Source organism: Chionomys nivalis, chromosome 19 (genome assembly GCF_950005125.1).
Source record: "Chionomys nivalis chromosome 19, mChiNiv1.1, whole genome shotgun sequence".
Lineage (NCBI taxonomy): Eukaryota > Metazoa > Chordata > Mammalia > Rodentia > Cricetidae > Chionomys > Chionomys nivalis.
In genome coordinates this window covers 3,507,915-3,524,730 of record NC_080104.1, presented here as the reverse complement: position 1 = coordinate 3,524,730, position 16,816 = coordinate 3,507,915, and the positions used below count along the sequence as shown (strand labels likewise).

General features: G+C 39.8%; 1 protein-coding gene across 3 annotated transcripts in view; it reads right to left on the bottom strand.

Moving 5' to 3' along the window:
* Positions 1 to 316: 316 nt before the first annotated feature.
* LOC130862106 (zinc finger protein 431-like) overlaps positions 317 to 16,816 on the bottom strand; it is a 32,188-nt gene continuing 15,688 nt past the window's right edge. Inside the window, exons 2-5 of one of the 3 annotated variants that reach the window (XM_057751508.1) lie at positions 8,829 to 8,955; positions 8,581 to 8,641; positions 7,384 to 7,458; positions 317 to 7,267 (exon numbers count right to left, since the gene is read on the bottom strand). In XM_057751508.1, the coding sequence (XP_057607491.1) occupies positions 6,382 to 7,267; positions 7,384 to 7,458; positions 8,581 to 8,641; positions 8,829 to 8,955 (1,149 nt within the window). In that variant the 3' untranslated portion in view covers positions 317 to 6,381. The remainder of the gene's footprint in view (positions 7,268 to 7,383; positions 7,459 to 8,580; positions 8,642 to 8,828; positions 8,956 to 16,816) is intronic. The other 2 variants (XM_057751510.1, XM_057751509.1) reach the window with 2 other exon arrangements.

Sequence of the window (16,816 nt, the reverse complement as noted above, 5' to 3'; positions counted from 1 at the left end):
TATAAGTTAATCCTAGATATTAAACATTAAATAATCTATACTATTAGAGCTTGCTTTTTACCTCATGTGGATTATGGTTGTGCCCTGTTTTTTCTGACTTGAAGTAAAGAAAGGGTACCTTGTTTTTTGAGAGATCATAAATCTTTTTAAGAAGAAATTTTAAAATTTTACATTTAAATTACAAAATACTCAATATATATTAAATACTACATATAAATGCTAAAATAATTAAATACTAAATATAAATACTAAATATACTAAATATAAATATGCTAAAAATAACTTTTGGATATATTTAGTATTTTTAAGGCTATAAAACATCTTAAGTCCATAAAAAGTTTTATTACAATATAATCTTTGTAAATAGGTAGATTTAACAATAAACACCTTTTTTTTAAATCAAGGCCTCAGCTAACTTCTTAGTTCTCCTCATGTACAAAGTTTAGGCCACATGACTCACTCTCCTCGTGCTACTAGTAGGTCTAGATAGTTTTCCTTGTTACCAGACTCAGAAAGATAAACTCACAGCACACACTTCTGTTGCACAAGTTCTAATTAGTATTGATAATAGAAACCCAGAGCTAGATATTGGGGCCAATGCTGAGAGATCTGAGAAGAAGAGGAAAAAGCCACAGCCAACTCTTACCTTGCTAACTCCTCAGTTGAAAAGAGAGTGATTATACTCATCTCTCCATCCAGTCATATCACTTCCTGTCTTTCTGTACAGACCTCCAGACCTCTACAGTTAACTAGTAGCTAGCTCTGCCCTGAGATTCAGGCAAGCTTTATTTGTAGAGTACAAATAAGATATCACACAGTTCCCCTTTTTGTCTAAAATAAAAAGGGTTATAACCAATATAAGAAAAACAATAAGCACAACTGTATACAGGCAACAAATACATCAAAAATTTATAGTCCATTAGCAATTAACAAGTTCAGAGAAAATACTTCATATCTATCCTACTGTGATAAGTCCAAAAGGTTGTACCTAGTTTATTTTCTATTCTAACTTGTATTACCAAAGCTCTTTTTTTTGTTTTGTTTTTAAGACAGAGTTTCAGGGGCTAGAGAGATAGCTCAGCAGTTAAGAGCATTGCCTGCTCTTCCAAAGGTCCTGAGTTCAATTCCCAGCAACCACATGGTGGCTCACAACCATCTGTAATGAGGTCTGGTGCCCTCTTCTGGCCTGCAGGCATACACACAGACAGAACATTGTATACATAATAAGTAAATAAATATTTTTTTTTAAAAAAAGACAGAGTTTCTCTGTGTAGCTTTCAGCTTGTACTACCTAAGGGGACCATTTTCTTTCAAATCACCGCAATTGCCATATGAAAGAGCCAAAAAAAAAAAAAAAAAAACCCCGCGAAATTTTCTTCCAGTTGAAACACATCTGTCATGGCATGGAAACCCATAAACATATTACACACACACATACACGATGGTAATCTTTTTTTAAAAAAGAAATCTCATTGCCCTTAGATTATCTAGAATTTCTAGATAATTCCCTTAGAAGGCAAAACTTCAAGATGGAATGCCACATAAAAACTGCATCATAAATAAGGAGGAATGTCAAATTATATATATATCCATAGTACACCAAACTGTGTTATACAATGTACAATTGATTGCTGATTATTCTACCTTATTATATCACAATGCTATATGAAAATGCTGCGTAGGGTGCACAGATAATATATTCAATGGTTCTTATATCCTCCTCCATTAAGCATTTTAACATAAAGATTTTAAAAATGTATTGACAAAACTGTAGACATTGGGAGTGTATCTTCTATCCTTGAATTTGTACTCAGGAGGCTGACACAAGAAAATCACGAGTTCAAATGCAGCCTTGACTATTTAGTGACGTCCAGGCCTAGCTGGAACACAAACAACACCTAAAGGAAATTTGTGAAAACATAAAAAAAGAATAGTAAAAACCCACCACAGTTATTTTCAGACACAGTTATTTCAAAAGTATGATCACATACTGTCTGATATTTAAATAAACAATGAGTCACTTAGATGATGGGCACCCCATTCCATACATTTCAGCAAAATAAAATTATCACCAACTGAAAGCAAAACAGAAGAAATACAGAAATCAGAGAAGTAATATATGAACTACCAAATAAACTTCTATAAATGGACTTGCCTCATATACAGAACACTTCAATACCAATTACAAATGCAAAATACAAGCAACACTGTGATCTCCACCATCAGACTTGAGTGAATATGGTAATGTATTTGCTTAAAGAATATAATACATTTTTTTCTTGAAATTAGAGATAAATGTGATGCTTAAAGTCATTATTATACTGATTACATGAATAGGGCTAGTCTCATGTATGAGTTCTTCCCTCTTTCCTAATGTCAAGACTATATATAAAGGTTGTAAAATATTTGTAGGGCTAGAGACAACCGAGTAGTTAAGACAAGTTTGTGCCCAGGAACCGGGTGATTTTTTTTTTTTTTTGACAACTTCCTATATATTTCCTGCTAGAAATATAGAAAGATCACAGGGTCTAACTGTTAGGAAAAAAGTAATAAGAGGGGTGGCTTCACTGGCACAAAGAAGTTTAATTGGATAAGATCAAACCAAATTAAAATGCCCATCATTTTCTTAAGTATGATGCTCTTGGGTGGCCAAGCGCATGGCGGGGAGACAGGAAAGCAGGGAGCACATGCAAACCCAGAACCATGTGTTCCTCCTCTGGGAGCCCACTTAAATACCCAGTGGGAGTGGCATATGCTGGGACTTGGAGTCCAGACCAATGCAACTCCCAGGCCAGGGGGGCTGGGGCTATGCTCCATACTTAACACTAATCTTCTTGGGAACCATCAAGCACATGGATGTACCCAAAGACACACTAACATCATATAATAAAAATTAGAACAAATTGTTAAAAACATTTTCATTCATAACTATTTTTCTATGTAAACATTAATTCCTGTAACCCAGATGTTGAGGTGTCAAAATGTTTACATAAAGAGGTTTTTTATTATTATTATTACTTGGTTCATCTGACAGAAAGCAAGCATGTAGGCTTTAAAATGAGAGAATACTTCTCAGTTGTTGATATCACTTGGAATGTTTAGAGAATGCCAGTCTGTAGAGGAAATATTTCACTGGTGGTAGAATTTGAGATTTTTAAATCCTCACATCAGTTGAACTTTCTGCTCCATGCTTCAGGTTAAAAATATGAGCTCTTAGCTTCCTGCTTTCGCTGTCATGGTTGGCACAAGTTGCCATGGCTCTCTCATGATAATCTTGTATTCCACTAGAACCATGTGCCAAACTAACATTTTATAAGTTTCCTTAGATGTTGTGTTTCATCATAGCAATAGAAAAGGCATCACCACACATTCATAGTCTTATACTTGGATGAGTTATTTCATGTAATTGAAAAGTGTGATACTCAAAGTTTACCTTTGTTCAAATTCACAGTCCATGAAAGACAAATAAAATTTATTTTTCTCCAGAAAAATAATTTTTTGTAATAAAATGTAAGTTTGTTGGTTAAAGACCTTAACAAATTCCTTATATTCATGGATTCTCCTTCAGTATGAGGTCTTTAAAATCCTCAAATTCTACTGTGATATACAAAGGCTTTAACTATTAACACACTGTAAGATTTAATTTTGGATAAATTCTTTTAGGGTCAAAGACTAAGGTAATGGGTAATCACAACACTGCTTACTTACATAGGGTTACTCTCCATTATGAATTCTTTCATGACTTTGAGGATAATTGTGACATGCAAAGGTTTTTATTACATTGCTTACATTTATAGGGTTTCTCCAATATGAGATCTTTTTTTAAATTTAACAATTTCTTTATTGAATCCTTGGGAATTTCTCATCATACACCCCCAATTCTGCTCGCCTTCCAGTCCAGTTGTAGCTTCATCTTATCCCTGCACAATCCTCCCACCAAAAGAAAATTAAACAATCAAACCAAAACAAAACAGGTAAGCAAAAAACAACAAAACAAAACAAAAAAACCTCTTTGCTCTTTCATTTTTTTCACCTTTCCAACACCTCATTGGTCTTGGTGGTGTTTGGAGCCTTGGTGTTTCAAAGCATACCCTTTTGTCCAATCAGGTTAACTTGCAAATATTCATTGCAATGGGTCATTGGTTTTGTTCAAGGCCTCTGGGTTCTGGTATAGCATCATCATTGAATCTTCACCAAAACTCCTCTTGGATATCCTACAGTTATCCCAAGTCATGGAGATCCTGAGGTATTGCTCCACAGGACCAGTCCCTTCGTGAGTTCCAGTAGGTCCTAAATAGGGTAGATGTTAGAGTGGGCCAACTCCAGGCCCAGCTGTGTCTGAGTAGTAGTTGAACTGGTCAGTCCAGGCAACTGGGGCTTCCTCCCTTTGGCAAGGGGTGGGTGGAACCAGCTCCCTTATGGCCAAGTTATCAGGGTAATTCCTCTCTCACCAATGCTGAGGGGTGGGGCCATCTCCCCAGAGTGAAGGTATAGGGGTAATTCTCTTGTAATGTCCAATGAGAGACAGGACCAGCTATTCCTGGGGCAAGCCAAGTGTAGGGATGGCTCAGCACGACCCTCTGGTTTCATGACACAGTTTCTATCATCTTCTGAGATGACATGGGACAAACAACACAGAGCCCTGCTGCAGCAGAACCACAGATATAGATATTGCCCCCAGCAGGGGCTTGAGCCTAAATGACATCCTGGTTCTGGGCAGAAGCAGAGGCCACTCAAGCAAGCATGGCTCTGGTCGCGGCATGGCGACCAGACACCAGAGTCACAGATTTTGGATTTATCCCCAGGTTTCCAAGTAATGTTTGGTGGCAACATAGGCCTGGGACTTTAACACAGACTCCAGCTGGGGTAGAACCACAAACCCAGATATAGTCCGCAGTAGCAGCCAGGTCTGGATGTCACTATTGTTCCAGGTGGCAGTGCCCCTCAGATTGGCACTTGGCACTGGGATCCTAACATAACAGATCTTTGGCATTCATATGGTCTTCCATGGTAACAGGAACCTCGGACATCAACACAGACTGTTGCTGCAGTAGGGCTGTAAACCCAGACAAGGTCCTTAGCTGCAGCTCTGGCCCAGATATCACCTGGCATTGGGTAACAGCATGAGCTGCTCAGATCTGCGTGGCCCCAGCTTCAACATGAACTCAGGTGGCTGATCTGGACCTTCATGGCTTCATGGGTTATGGGCTTCAACATAGACTGAGGCTATAGTAGGACCATGAAGTCAGATATAGTCCTTGGCAGCAAGCTGGGTCCATATGTCACCATGTTTTCTAGTGGCAGCACAGGCCACACAGGCCAGAATGGTTGTGGCAGCAATGAAGTTCTCAAACAACATGGCCCCAGGTGGCAACCCAGACCCCAGGAATTCACATGGTCTTCCTGGCAACCAGATCCACAGACCCAGACTTGGCCCCCAGCTGTAGCCCTGGACCAGATTTCACCAGAGATCAGTATATAACATTTATAACTGTATAGTCCAGATGCAGCATGGCCCATGGGTACCAATATGGTTGCAGGTGGCAAACCAGACAGCAGGAAATCACACATCCTTCAGCTGCAACAGGAACAACAGATGTCAGCTCAGATCCTGGCTGTTGTAGGGCTACGGACCCATACATGGCCCTCAGCAGCAGCTCGGGCCTGCAACACACAATGGCCCCATATGGCAGCACAGGCCACCTAGATCAGCATGACTCTGGTGGCAGAATGGCTCTTAGACACCTAGATGGACACCAGTGGCACCGCAGATATTTGGCATTCTTGTGCCATTTGTTGGCAACAGACCCTTGCTGTGGTACTCTCCTGGGACCCAGAGATGACCCTTGGCAGTAGCCCAAGACTGGATATCATAATGGCCCTGAGTGGTAAGAAAGCCTCCAACATCAGCCTATACCTTATCACCTTTACTTCTGTTCTTTCTTGTTTCCATAGCATATGGACCATTCACTTCTTTCTCTACCATATACTTGTTCAACATATTGGAGCCAACTGTCTGGTGCCAGGTGGGCCCTTGAATATCTTCCTGCCACCCCAGGTCATGAGGACACAGAATGGTCTGTGGGTGGCTTGATGCAACCTGCATTGAGTGGCATGAGATGGGCCCTGGATGTCTTCTGTCCAGTCAAGGTCTTAAGGACTCAAGTTGGCATGCTGGTGGTTTGTGCCTATCTGAGTCAAGTGGTATCACATGGGCACGGACATATCTTCCTGCCATGGCACAATTTGAGGAACCAGGCTGGCTTGTGTCTGCTTGAGCAGAAAGCGGTCAGATGAGCCCTGTATGTCTTTCTGCCGCCCCAGGTCCTGAGGACCCAGGTTGGCCTGTGGGTCGCTTGTGCCCACCTGAACAAAGTAGCATCAGATGGGCCGTGGATGTCTTCCCCTAGTATGAGTTCTTTGATGAATCTGGAGATGAGCAGGCTGTGAAAAGGTTTTCCCACATTGCTTACATTCATAAGGTTTCTCTCCAGTATGAGTTCTTTTATGTGTTCGGAGAGCACTATGTTTTGCAAAGGCTTTCCCACATTCATTACATTCATAGGGTTTCTCTCCGGTATGAGTTCTGTTATGTGTTTGGAGACTACAGAGGTACGAAAATGCTTTCCCACATTGATTACATTCATAGGGCTTTTCTCCAGTATGAGTTCTTTCATGCATTTTAAGAGAACTACAAATTGAAAATGCTTTACCACATTGTTTACATTCATAGGGTTTTTCTCCAGTATGAGTTCTTTTATGAATCTGGAGATGAGCAGGCTGTGAAAAGGCTTTCCCACATTGCTTACATTCATAGGGTTTCTCTCCAGTATGGATTCTTTCATGTATTTTAAGATAACTATAATCTGCAAAAGCTTTCCCACATTGATTACATTGATACGGTTTCTCTCCAGTGTGAGTTCTTCTATGTATTTGGAGACTACCATGTTTTGAAAAGGCTTTACCACACTGATTACACTTATAGGGTTTCACTCCTGTATGAATTCTTTCATGTCTTTTAAGATGACTGTAATCTGCAAATGTTTTACCACACTGTTTGCATTCACAGGGTTTCTCTCCAGTATGGGTTCTTTTATGAGTGTGGAGATGACTCTGTTGTGAAAACGTTTTTCCACATTCATTACATGCATAGGGCTTTTCTCCAGTATGGACTCTTTTATGAATGTGGAGGTAACTCCGCTGTGAAAAGGTTTTACCACATTGACTACATGCATAGGGTTTCTCTTCAGTATGACTTCCTTTATGCCTGTGAAGATAATTGACACACGTAAATGCTTTACAACATTCATTACGTTGATGCATGTTTTTCTATCTGTATGACTTAATTTGACAGTTTGGTATAATGGTAAAGAAGAGTCAGACCTTAAGATTTTACCAGGTTGTTTACATTCATAGGGCTCCTCTTCATTATGGGTTCCTTTGTGTGCTTCAAGATACCTGTGATATTAAGAGTACTTAGTACATGGCTCACATTTATAGCATTTTTATGTGAGCTTTTTCATGTAATTGAAGAGAACTGGAAGAACTCAGAGTTACACACTGATTACATTCATAACGTTCTCCTATACTGTGAGTCACACTACATTTGCAAACTGAACCAGGACAAACAGAAGAATTCCCACTTTTTGTATTCAGAATTTTCTGTGGTATGAGTTAATATATTTCAGATGAAGTTTGAAAAAAAATAATTGTAAACTTATTTCACATTCATAAAGTCTACTCAAAGTGGGGACTATTGCATATCTTCTAATTGTTCTAGGAGGGAAGTACATTGCTATTCTTTCCTTACCCTTTAGGCATACATGGCTTGTTTCAAGAGTGACATATAATATACCAATAAAGACAGAGCAAATTAAAGTTTCCATATTGCACCATGACAGCTAAATTTTTTGTTCCTCATGGAGATATGCTATTAAAGTTTCTCCACAATAACCTTCTTAACTCTCATAAATTCCCACACTCACAATAATTTGGTAACTCACCACAAGAACATGAGTAGCACTAACTTTACTAGGGATTATTTGCTTATTAAATGACTTTAACATGTACTTTTGATCAGGTATGTGTTTTGCTATATCACTAAAATGATTGACACATCTATATATAGCCTAGCTCTTATGGAGTTATAATTAAAATGGTGATATTTGTTAATGCATTGTTTCTTTCCTTTCTTCTTATTTTTTTCTTTTTCTTTTTTTTTTTTTTTTTTGTTTGTTTTTTTCAGACAAGCCTTCTTTGAGTTGCTTTGGAACCTGTCCTGGAAGTAGCTCTTATAGACCAGGCTGGCCTCAAACTCACAGAGATCCACCTGCCTCTGCCTTCCCAGTGCTGGGATTAAAGGTGTGTGCCACTACTGCCCAGTAGTGTTTTATTTCTTAGAAGAATGCCTTGTAAACAGATTAGATACTTGACATTTAGGTACATAGTGTTGTGAGAATTTAATAATCATCAATACACTTAAAGGTGTGCTTATTTAGACAGTTGCTTTTCTTTAAAACTTCTAAGGCACATTAAAATTCTTCTGTAGGACATCTGTTTTAGCTTGCACATGAAAATTACCTTTCATATCTTCTAAATCTTTGACAATGTTCCTCAATATTACGGTCTTCCCATTTATAGCCTAAAATATAGAATCAGAAAATGCATGATATATTACTGGAAATTATGCAAACTTTAAGTTACTATATTCAGTGACCATAAGTACCATGCCTGATTTATTCACCTCATTCTTCAGTTATAGAAGAGCATAAATAACCAAGACATAGTTGTCTCCTTATTTTAAATGTTGAAGGGAAATTCAGTCTTACCTAGAGCAGTAAGGTTACTGTAGGTCTCCAGCATCACATCTTTGTAGAGAATTTTCTGGGAAGGTTGCAGCAAAGCCCATTCTTCGCAAGAGAAGTGGATGTGCACATCATCATAGGTTACTGCATTCTGAAATATCCCATACATGTGTACAACAGAAAGTGTGATACTGATCACAATGTCAATGTATACATCTTTGACAATAGCATAATTATTGTGTTTCATACTTATTCCATTACAGAGAGAATTTTTTTCCTAGAAAGAAACTGAAAAGGAGGTTCAGATATGTCATTTCTTTGCCCTTTGAAAAGGATTACCCTTCCAAGAGAAATGACTATTAACAGACATATAGAGACAAGCAAAAAAAAAAAAAAAAACAAGATTAGATATGCATCAGAGAAACTGAATGAACAATTGCTGGCTACGAAGAGATGTTTACTCGTTTTGGTATATACTGTCTCATGCCTTTAATCCTACCACTCAGGAGGCAAGGGCAGGTGAATCTCATTAGTTAGAGGCCTGTCTGTTCTATGTAATGACATATAAGACAGCCAAAGGTACATATTTGGACCTTTTCTCACTCCCTGCAAAAAGAGGATCTCACTCAAGTTCCTACAAAGAGATATGCATTCATTTCAGTTCTGCACTCATTTCCAGAAACCTGAACTGTCATAGTTTGAATTGTAAGATGAATAAGATTTTACTAAAAGGGAATGAATGTTTAAAACCATTAGAGATGGACAGATGAAAATGCAAGCATTGTAAATGGAAATAATAAAAAAAGGAAAAAAGAAAAAAAAACAGGGCAGGATAGGTGGCTCAGGAGTGAACAACATTTTCTGATCTTGTAGAGGAGATGGGTTCAATTTACAATACTTATACGAGGGCTCACAACTATCCATAACTCCAAGTTCAGGGTTTCTGGAGTTCATGTTCTGACTACTGGGTTCACCAGGCACATATGTGTTACATATCCATGTAGACAGGCAAAATACTTACATTTGTCCTTTACCCCCTCTGACTCCTACAGTCCTTACCCAATCTTCTTTAGGGTTCCCTGAGTTATCACTCAAGGAGGTTGGTTGGTAGTGGAAAGTTAAAAGAGTTGTAATTGGGTATTATCACTAAAGGAAGATTCCCAACAACTGCTTTCTACCAGTTTTTAAACTATTTGTAATATTTAGAAGATAAACCTGAAAGATGAAGAGAACCTTCAGAATTTCTAGGAATCAGACCTTCAATTTCCCAATCTCTCTTCCAATCAAACAACAAAAGAAATGTCTGCTTAGGCACACTGGACACAACTGACGTAACAAGCATCACAGTCTCCCATCGCCAGGCCTGAAGAAACTCCTGCTCCCCAGGAAAATTCACACACAGGGAGGCTCAGAGACCAAGGGCCACTGTGCAGGCCACCACATGGACCAAATAAAAATAAATATAAATATAATAACAATTAAAAAATTCACAACCTGGTCCACCCCAGTCCTAACAGCTTTGACAGCTCAGCAGACTGCTTCTCTTGGCCTAAGCACATTGGCTTTCGTGCATCGTGGCATGAATGAGTCTCCCTCACAACTCCTTAAAGCAGAATCAAAAGAGAATCCTGGAAAGAATCTGCAAGCTTCTGGCACTGGTACTCCTGATTGCCATCCTTCCCAGAGACCATTATTATCTAGGGCCACCCCGCTGAGCCTCAGGTTATTAGCAGCTCCCCTACTGGGTGAGGAGAGATCATATTACTGCCTTCCACCCAGACAGACAGGTCCCTAGTGTGAGAAGTTTCTATTTTAGTAGAAATTCTTCCAGTCTCCCAAAGCACTTCCTGTTCTTCTCCTAAGGCGGCGTCCTTGTGTGCACATTCCACTACACACTCAATGTCCAGTGCAGCCAACCCATTGCTTCACTGCTGGGAAGTCCTGCAGTCAAACAAGGGTCACAGGCAAACAGTAACTACTGTTACCATGTAACTTTTGTTAAAGAAAAACAGGACACAAATTAGAAAACAATGAGGAGTCATGGTAGGGCTTGGAAGCAGGAAAGAGACCATATAGATGATGTAATTATATTATTAAAGAATTATTTTGTAGAGTCGAAACAGGTTTTATAGCCATGTCCTCCAGAGATTAGGGATTTGTATGTGAGCACAAGGATTACTCACAACTTTTCTCTTAGGTTGTACATCTTTTTTTTTTTTTTTTTTGTTTTTCAAGACAGGGTTTCTTTGTAGCTTTGGTGCCTGTCCTGGAACTAGCTCTTGTAGACCAGGCTGGCCTCGAACTCCCAGAGATCCGCCTGCCTCTGCCTCCCGAGTGCTGGGATTAAAGGTGTGCGCTACCACCGCCCGGCTAGGTTGTACATCTTAAATCAGGAAAATAACAGTCCTGTTAGGCAGGACCACACTATTTTATCCAGATCTTCTACTTTGGTTGAACTAATTTAACAACAGTAATTTGGTTTCATGAGAAGGTCAGTCCTTTATTTAGATTCTTGACTAACCTGGTCTGTGGACCCCAAGAAATTGACAGTTGGTAATCTAAAATTATCGATTTCATCCCAAGTTCCAGGACAGCCACAGCAACATAGAGACCCTGTCTCAAAATAAATAAAATTTCAACTCTGATTTGTATTGATCAGTCTTGAAATCCTTTTCCAAAATGCACTGAAGAGACCCAGCTTAATCTCAGCAGAAGTCCCTATAAATAACTGGTTTGTTACAAGACAACACTACACATAACAGGAGGCTGTGGCTCTGATGTTTTCATCTTTCCGCAGAACTGTATCTTTGTCTAACCATTCTCCAGTCTCACTAAATAATTTTAGAAGAACCCCATTGGGCAGAAATGAGGTTGCAATCATGTAATAGTAGACACAAGCAAGAAGACCACTGTTAATTTGAGGAAAGTCATGCTGCATAGTCTCTCTCTCTCTTTTACACACACTCACATACACATATACACAGAGAGAGAGGGAGAGAGAGACAGAGAGAGAGAGACAGAGAGAGAGAGAAAGGGAAGGAGGGAGAGGGAAGGAAGAAGAGAGGGAGAGGGAGGGAGGAAAGGGGAGAGAGAGAGAAAGAGATGGAGGGACAGGGAGGGAGGGAAGGAGGAGGAGAGGGACGAAGGGAGAGAGGGATGGAGAGAGGAAGAGAGAAAGAATTGAAAGTAATTTTGCATAGTAGAGTGTCTTTGGACTTTTTTCTACACTGAAAATGACAGCCCTCTGATTCTAGCCGAGAAATGCAGCAATAATGTTGAAGTCAGGGTGGTCCCTTAATCCTGAAGTTGTGTTGTGATTCTCTCTCTTCACTGGGCCAGCAGCCCTCAACCCTGCACCACTTCCAACATAGGATAGTAGAAGGCTAATAGGGTCCAAGGGACAGCCATTAAGCCTGCATATTGCTGGAAAAGTTACAGAGAAAGGAAAGGTTTTCAGAAATTAAATAAATTGTTCTGTTAATAAAAAATAATTTTGGTTTGTTGTTTGAGAAAAGATCTCATTGGAGAGCTCCAGTTGGCTTGGAATTCACTATGTATGTTTTAATGAATAGTGTATATTGAATCTTTTAAAACAATTTCAGTAAATCTTTCATTCTATACCACTGGCTCATTATTCAAAGTATGATAGTTTTCTAAACAAAAGGGAAATTCCAAGCAATTTTCTTTATATTTATATTTGAAGAGGAACTAGAAGTGAGAAAAATTTACTGTTTACACTCCTATGTTGTTTACCTTTGAAGGACCAGGAAGAATAGAGCCAAAAAATCTAGCAGGAAGAGTAGAGCCAAAAATCTAGGTTAGCCGGTTCAGTGACTCTGTTCCAGGAACTAGCTGACAATAAAGTTAAATTGTAATCTTGAAACAATCTTGAGAAACGGGGAGTTACCCCTTGTGATTATCACTGGTATTTTTGGAATTTTCCAATGTTGCCCTCCCTACCCCCTTTGGGTTGTGGTTTCTTCCCTTAAATACCCCTTCTCCCAGCTTCTCTACCACTGTGTGGGATATGAGTCTCAGCCCCAGGGTGCTGGTTCCTGTCAATAAACCTCATGTGATTGTAGCAAAGATGGTCTCTTGTGAGTTCTTGGGAGGGGTCATGTTATCCTAAGACTTGAGTGAGAGTCTCCCAACTCCAGGGGTCTTTCACCTTCACCTAATCATTTTATGAAGTCAATATCAATCTTTTCTTGAACTCTTATTTTAGAAACATTTCAATAGTTTGTAAATTGAGTCATTTGCACATTTTGTTTTATTGTTAAGATTCCAACTATGAAAGCTGAAACAATGCCTATTAAAGTAAATATTCTAACTAATAGTAATCCAATGAATTTTTAAGAAAAGTTTTTTTTTTGAAAATAGTTAGAAATTTATTAAGAATTGGATTGAAATTTTAGGAAAACCAGTATTTTTCTAATTTTACTGGGAACCAGAAAAAGAAATGGAGGTTGTTGAAACACAATTATGCTATCATTTGTAGCATTATTATTATTATTATTATTGAGTTAAATAGGAGCTATTGTATGTCACATGAAATAAAGATGGCTCTATTGGATTACTACATTTTCTAGTAAAAACACACGAGGAACAACTACAAAGCCTGTGCACAACAGGATTTATTGTTCATTGTATCAAAGTAAAATTAGCATTGTTTCTCATGTTTCCTTTCTAAAGGGTAATGAATCAAGTACTAAGTATCAATGTTCACAAGGAAGTATAATATGTTCTCCTGTATTGTGAGCTAAGTAAAGAAATAGTAAATCCATATTATTGAAAAAAAAAAGTAAAAGTAAGTTTGTTTCCACACCATACCTTGTTAGGTCATGAAATATTTGGTGGAGCCCAACTCATGATAGAGTACATGAAATACTCTGCTTATATTTAACTCAGTGTGAGAATAATGACAAGGTTGCTCCTTGTCCTCCAATTGGACAGGTAGGTAAGTGAAGCACTTCTTTAATAACAGGTAAGTGTTTTGAGATCTCGATTTTTAATAACTTGTTTCTAATAATTTGTATTATTTTTCCCATTTTTTTTCAGTAGCCCAAAGGAAAGCCCTACCATCATCATTTCCAAGGCATTCTAGTGCATTATTTATTAATCATGGGCAAACATATGTGAATCAGATATCTTCCTACAATGAGCACAATAAAAACAATCCCCTTAGACATGCACCTGAGGCTACACCTGAAAACCAGAATCCAGTGACATCACTAATTCATGATAACCAAACACAGTCCTAGAACCCCAAGATGCCCACTGGACAGTATATAAGCAGAGACCAAGAGCAATGCTGTGGTATGCACATCCAGAGACACCACCTTGATCTGCCTTGCAGCTAGAGAGTCTCCCGCATGATCATGAGTCTCAAATAGGAGACTTCTGTTAGAGAACTTCAGCTATTTCATTTTTTTCTTTTTTTTTTGTTATTATTTTTTTTATTGAAAAAAAAATTCTAGCCGGGCGGTGGTGGCGCACGCCTTTAATCCCAGCACTCGGGAGGCAGAGGCAGGCGGATCTCTGGGAGTTCGAGGCCAGCCTGGTCTGCAAGAGCTAGTTCCAGGACAGGCTCCAAAGCTACAGAGAAACCCTGTCTCGAAAAACCAAAAAAAAAAAAAAAAGAAAAAAGAAAAAAATTTCTGCCTCCTCCCAGCCTCCCATTTCCCTCCCCTTCCCCCACTCCTCTCTCCCTCCCTCTCCAGTCAAAAGAGCAGTCAGGGTTCCCTGCCCTGTGGAAAGTCCAAGGTCCTCCCCCCTCCATCCAGGTCTAGGAAGGTGAGCATCCAAACAGGCTAGGCTCCCACAAAGCCAGAACATGAAGTAGGATCAAAACCCAGTGGCATTGTCCTTGGATTCTCATCAGGCCTCATTGTCCGCCATGTTCAGAGAGTCCGGTTTTATCCCATGCATTTTCAGTCCCAGTCCAGCAGGCCTTGGTGAGCTCCCAATAGATCAGCCCCACTGTCTCAGTGGGTGGATGCACCCCTCGCTGTCCTGACTTCCTTGCTCATGTCCTCCCTCCTTCTGCTCCTCATTGGGACCTTGGGAACTCATTCCGGTGCTCCAATGTGGGTCTCTGTCTCTATCTCCATCCATCGCCAGATGAAGGTTCCCAGTGATGGCTCTCCTGGTCCAGCTAAGATATTTCAAACAGGGGAACAGCCTTGGGGAGATAGGCTTAAGACCATAGTTAGGAATTCAGAGTGTGAACCTTGTGTGCTGACCATCAGCATAGTAAAATATAGCTTATATTCTACTAACTATAAATATTTACCTTCTTCCTCACCTCCAGCATTTGTTGTCAGTTGTTTGGTGGGTTTTTGCCATTCTAACTACAATTACCATGATTCTTACCAACAAATCAAAACCATAGTCTGTAGAAACAGGAACAACTCGTAACATCAAACCCCCACAATTCTTATAATAGCCACCACAACCATTTCTTAAAAATAGAAAATAGTGAATGCCTCAAAACAACAGTATATGAGTTTGCATGCCTTATATTTCTAGTTTTACTGAGGAGCTCAACAATATGATTAATCAGGCTATCGCAAAAATATCAAAGTCTCTAGCAATTTCTAATGGCTAAGAAGGCAGTATGGGACCCATGGAAAACTTTATAAAGCAGCTGGGTTCCAGGAAGAATTTGGAAGTCCTTTGGGCTCAAAGTAGGATCTAGAGAGTGGTTTAGAGGCTAAGGAATTAGAAGGCTACCTGTTGGTGGGAAGGTCCTTAAAAGGGGCAGGTGGATACCTGCCTCAGTTTCCCGGCACCAGAGGCTCACCTGTGTGACCATGGCAAGCTGTTTCTGTGCTGAAGTGACAGCAGCATGGCCTCACCTTTCTGGATTTCATCATCAGCCCTTGTTGACCCGTTTCTCAGCAAGACTCAGCAAGGCTCTCCATGACTGACTCCCAAGGATAAAATTGATCAAGCAGGGTGATGCTCCAGAAACACCTTCTTCAGCTCCACAGATATTGGCAGACAGGCAAGACAAGACCTGGGCTGGTAAGCATAGCTTGTGATCTATGCAGGACTATCTTCCTGTCTCCTTGAGCCAGGCTTGCCAAATGCCTACTAGGCAAGACCTCTTGTAGAGGCAAATAGTGAAGAAATCGCCACCCCCTTAGAAGCACAAGTAAAACAATCTCCAGAAGGTCCTCTAGGCAAGTCCTTCACAGACACACCTAAAAAAAAACCTGCTCACACACCTGCCCCCAGGAAATGTCCTTTAAGAATTAGTTTAAGACGACTCAGGTGACCTCAGTCCCAAGAAAAGAGGCAGAATGGCAAGAGCTTGGCAGCTACACTTAGACTGAGATTACATTTACAGTAGCCAGGAAATAAAAGCATCCTGGATTTGCACCAACTAATGAATAAATAATGAAAACTGCTACAGTTATACTGCACAATATCATTCAGATATTGAGAAAATGAAACTAGTAGAATTCACAACTAAATTGTATAGGGTCCACAGGTCTACCCCTCCTCCCAAGGTTCATCTTTAGGACCGTTTCTGGCTAGACATCTTGTTGCAATTTCCGGCTAAACATCCTGTTTGTTCCTGTACTCACTCTGCCTCCCTGGTGGATAGCTATAGGGCCATTGTTTACTCCATCTTGGGCCTGTTAATTTACCACCTGCAGGGGGGTGGGGGTGGGGGGGGTGGTGGGTGGTGTGGGGGGGATGATTTTCATTATGCTCCAGTTAGGTATATAAGGGTTTTCCTAAGCTTGTCTCTTAAAGGGACAGGACAGAAACACAGAAAATAAGTAATCTCATACCAGAAAAGCCAAAAGAAGGGAATCAATCTCTCTCTCTCATACACACACACACACACACACACACACACACACACACACACACACACCAATAACAACAATAACAGGAATCAATAATCATTGGTCACTGCTATGGCTCAATAGAAAAAGTGTGAATTTTCCAATAAGAAGACACAGACTAGGTCCATATTTTGCTGCATATAAGAAACACAC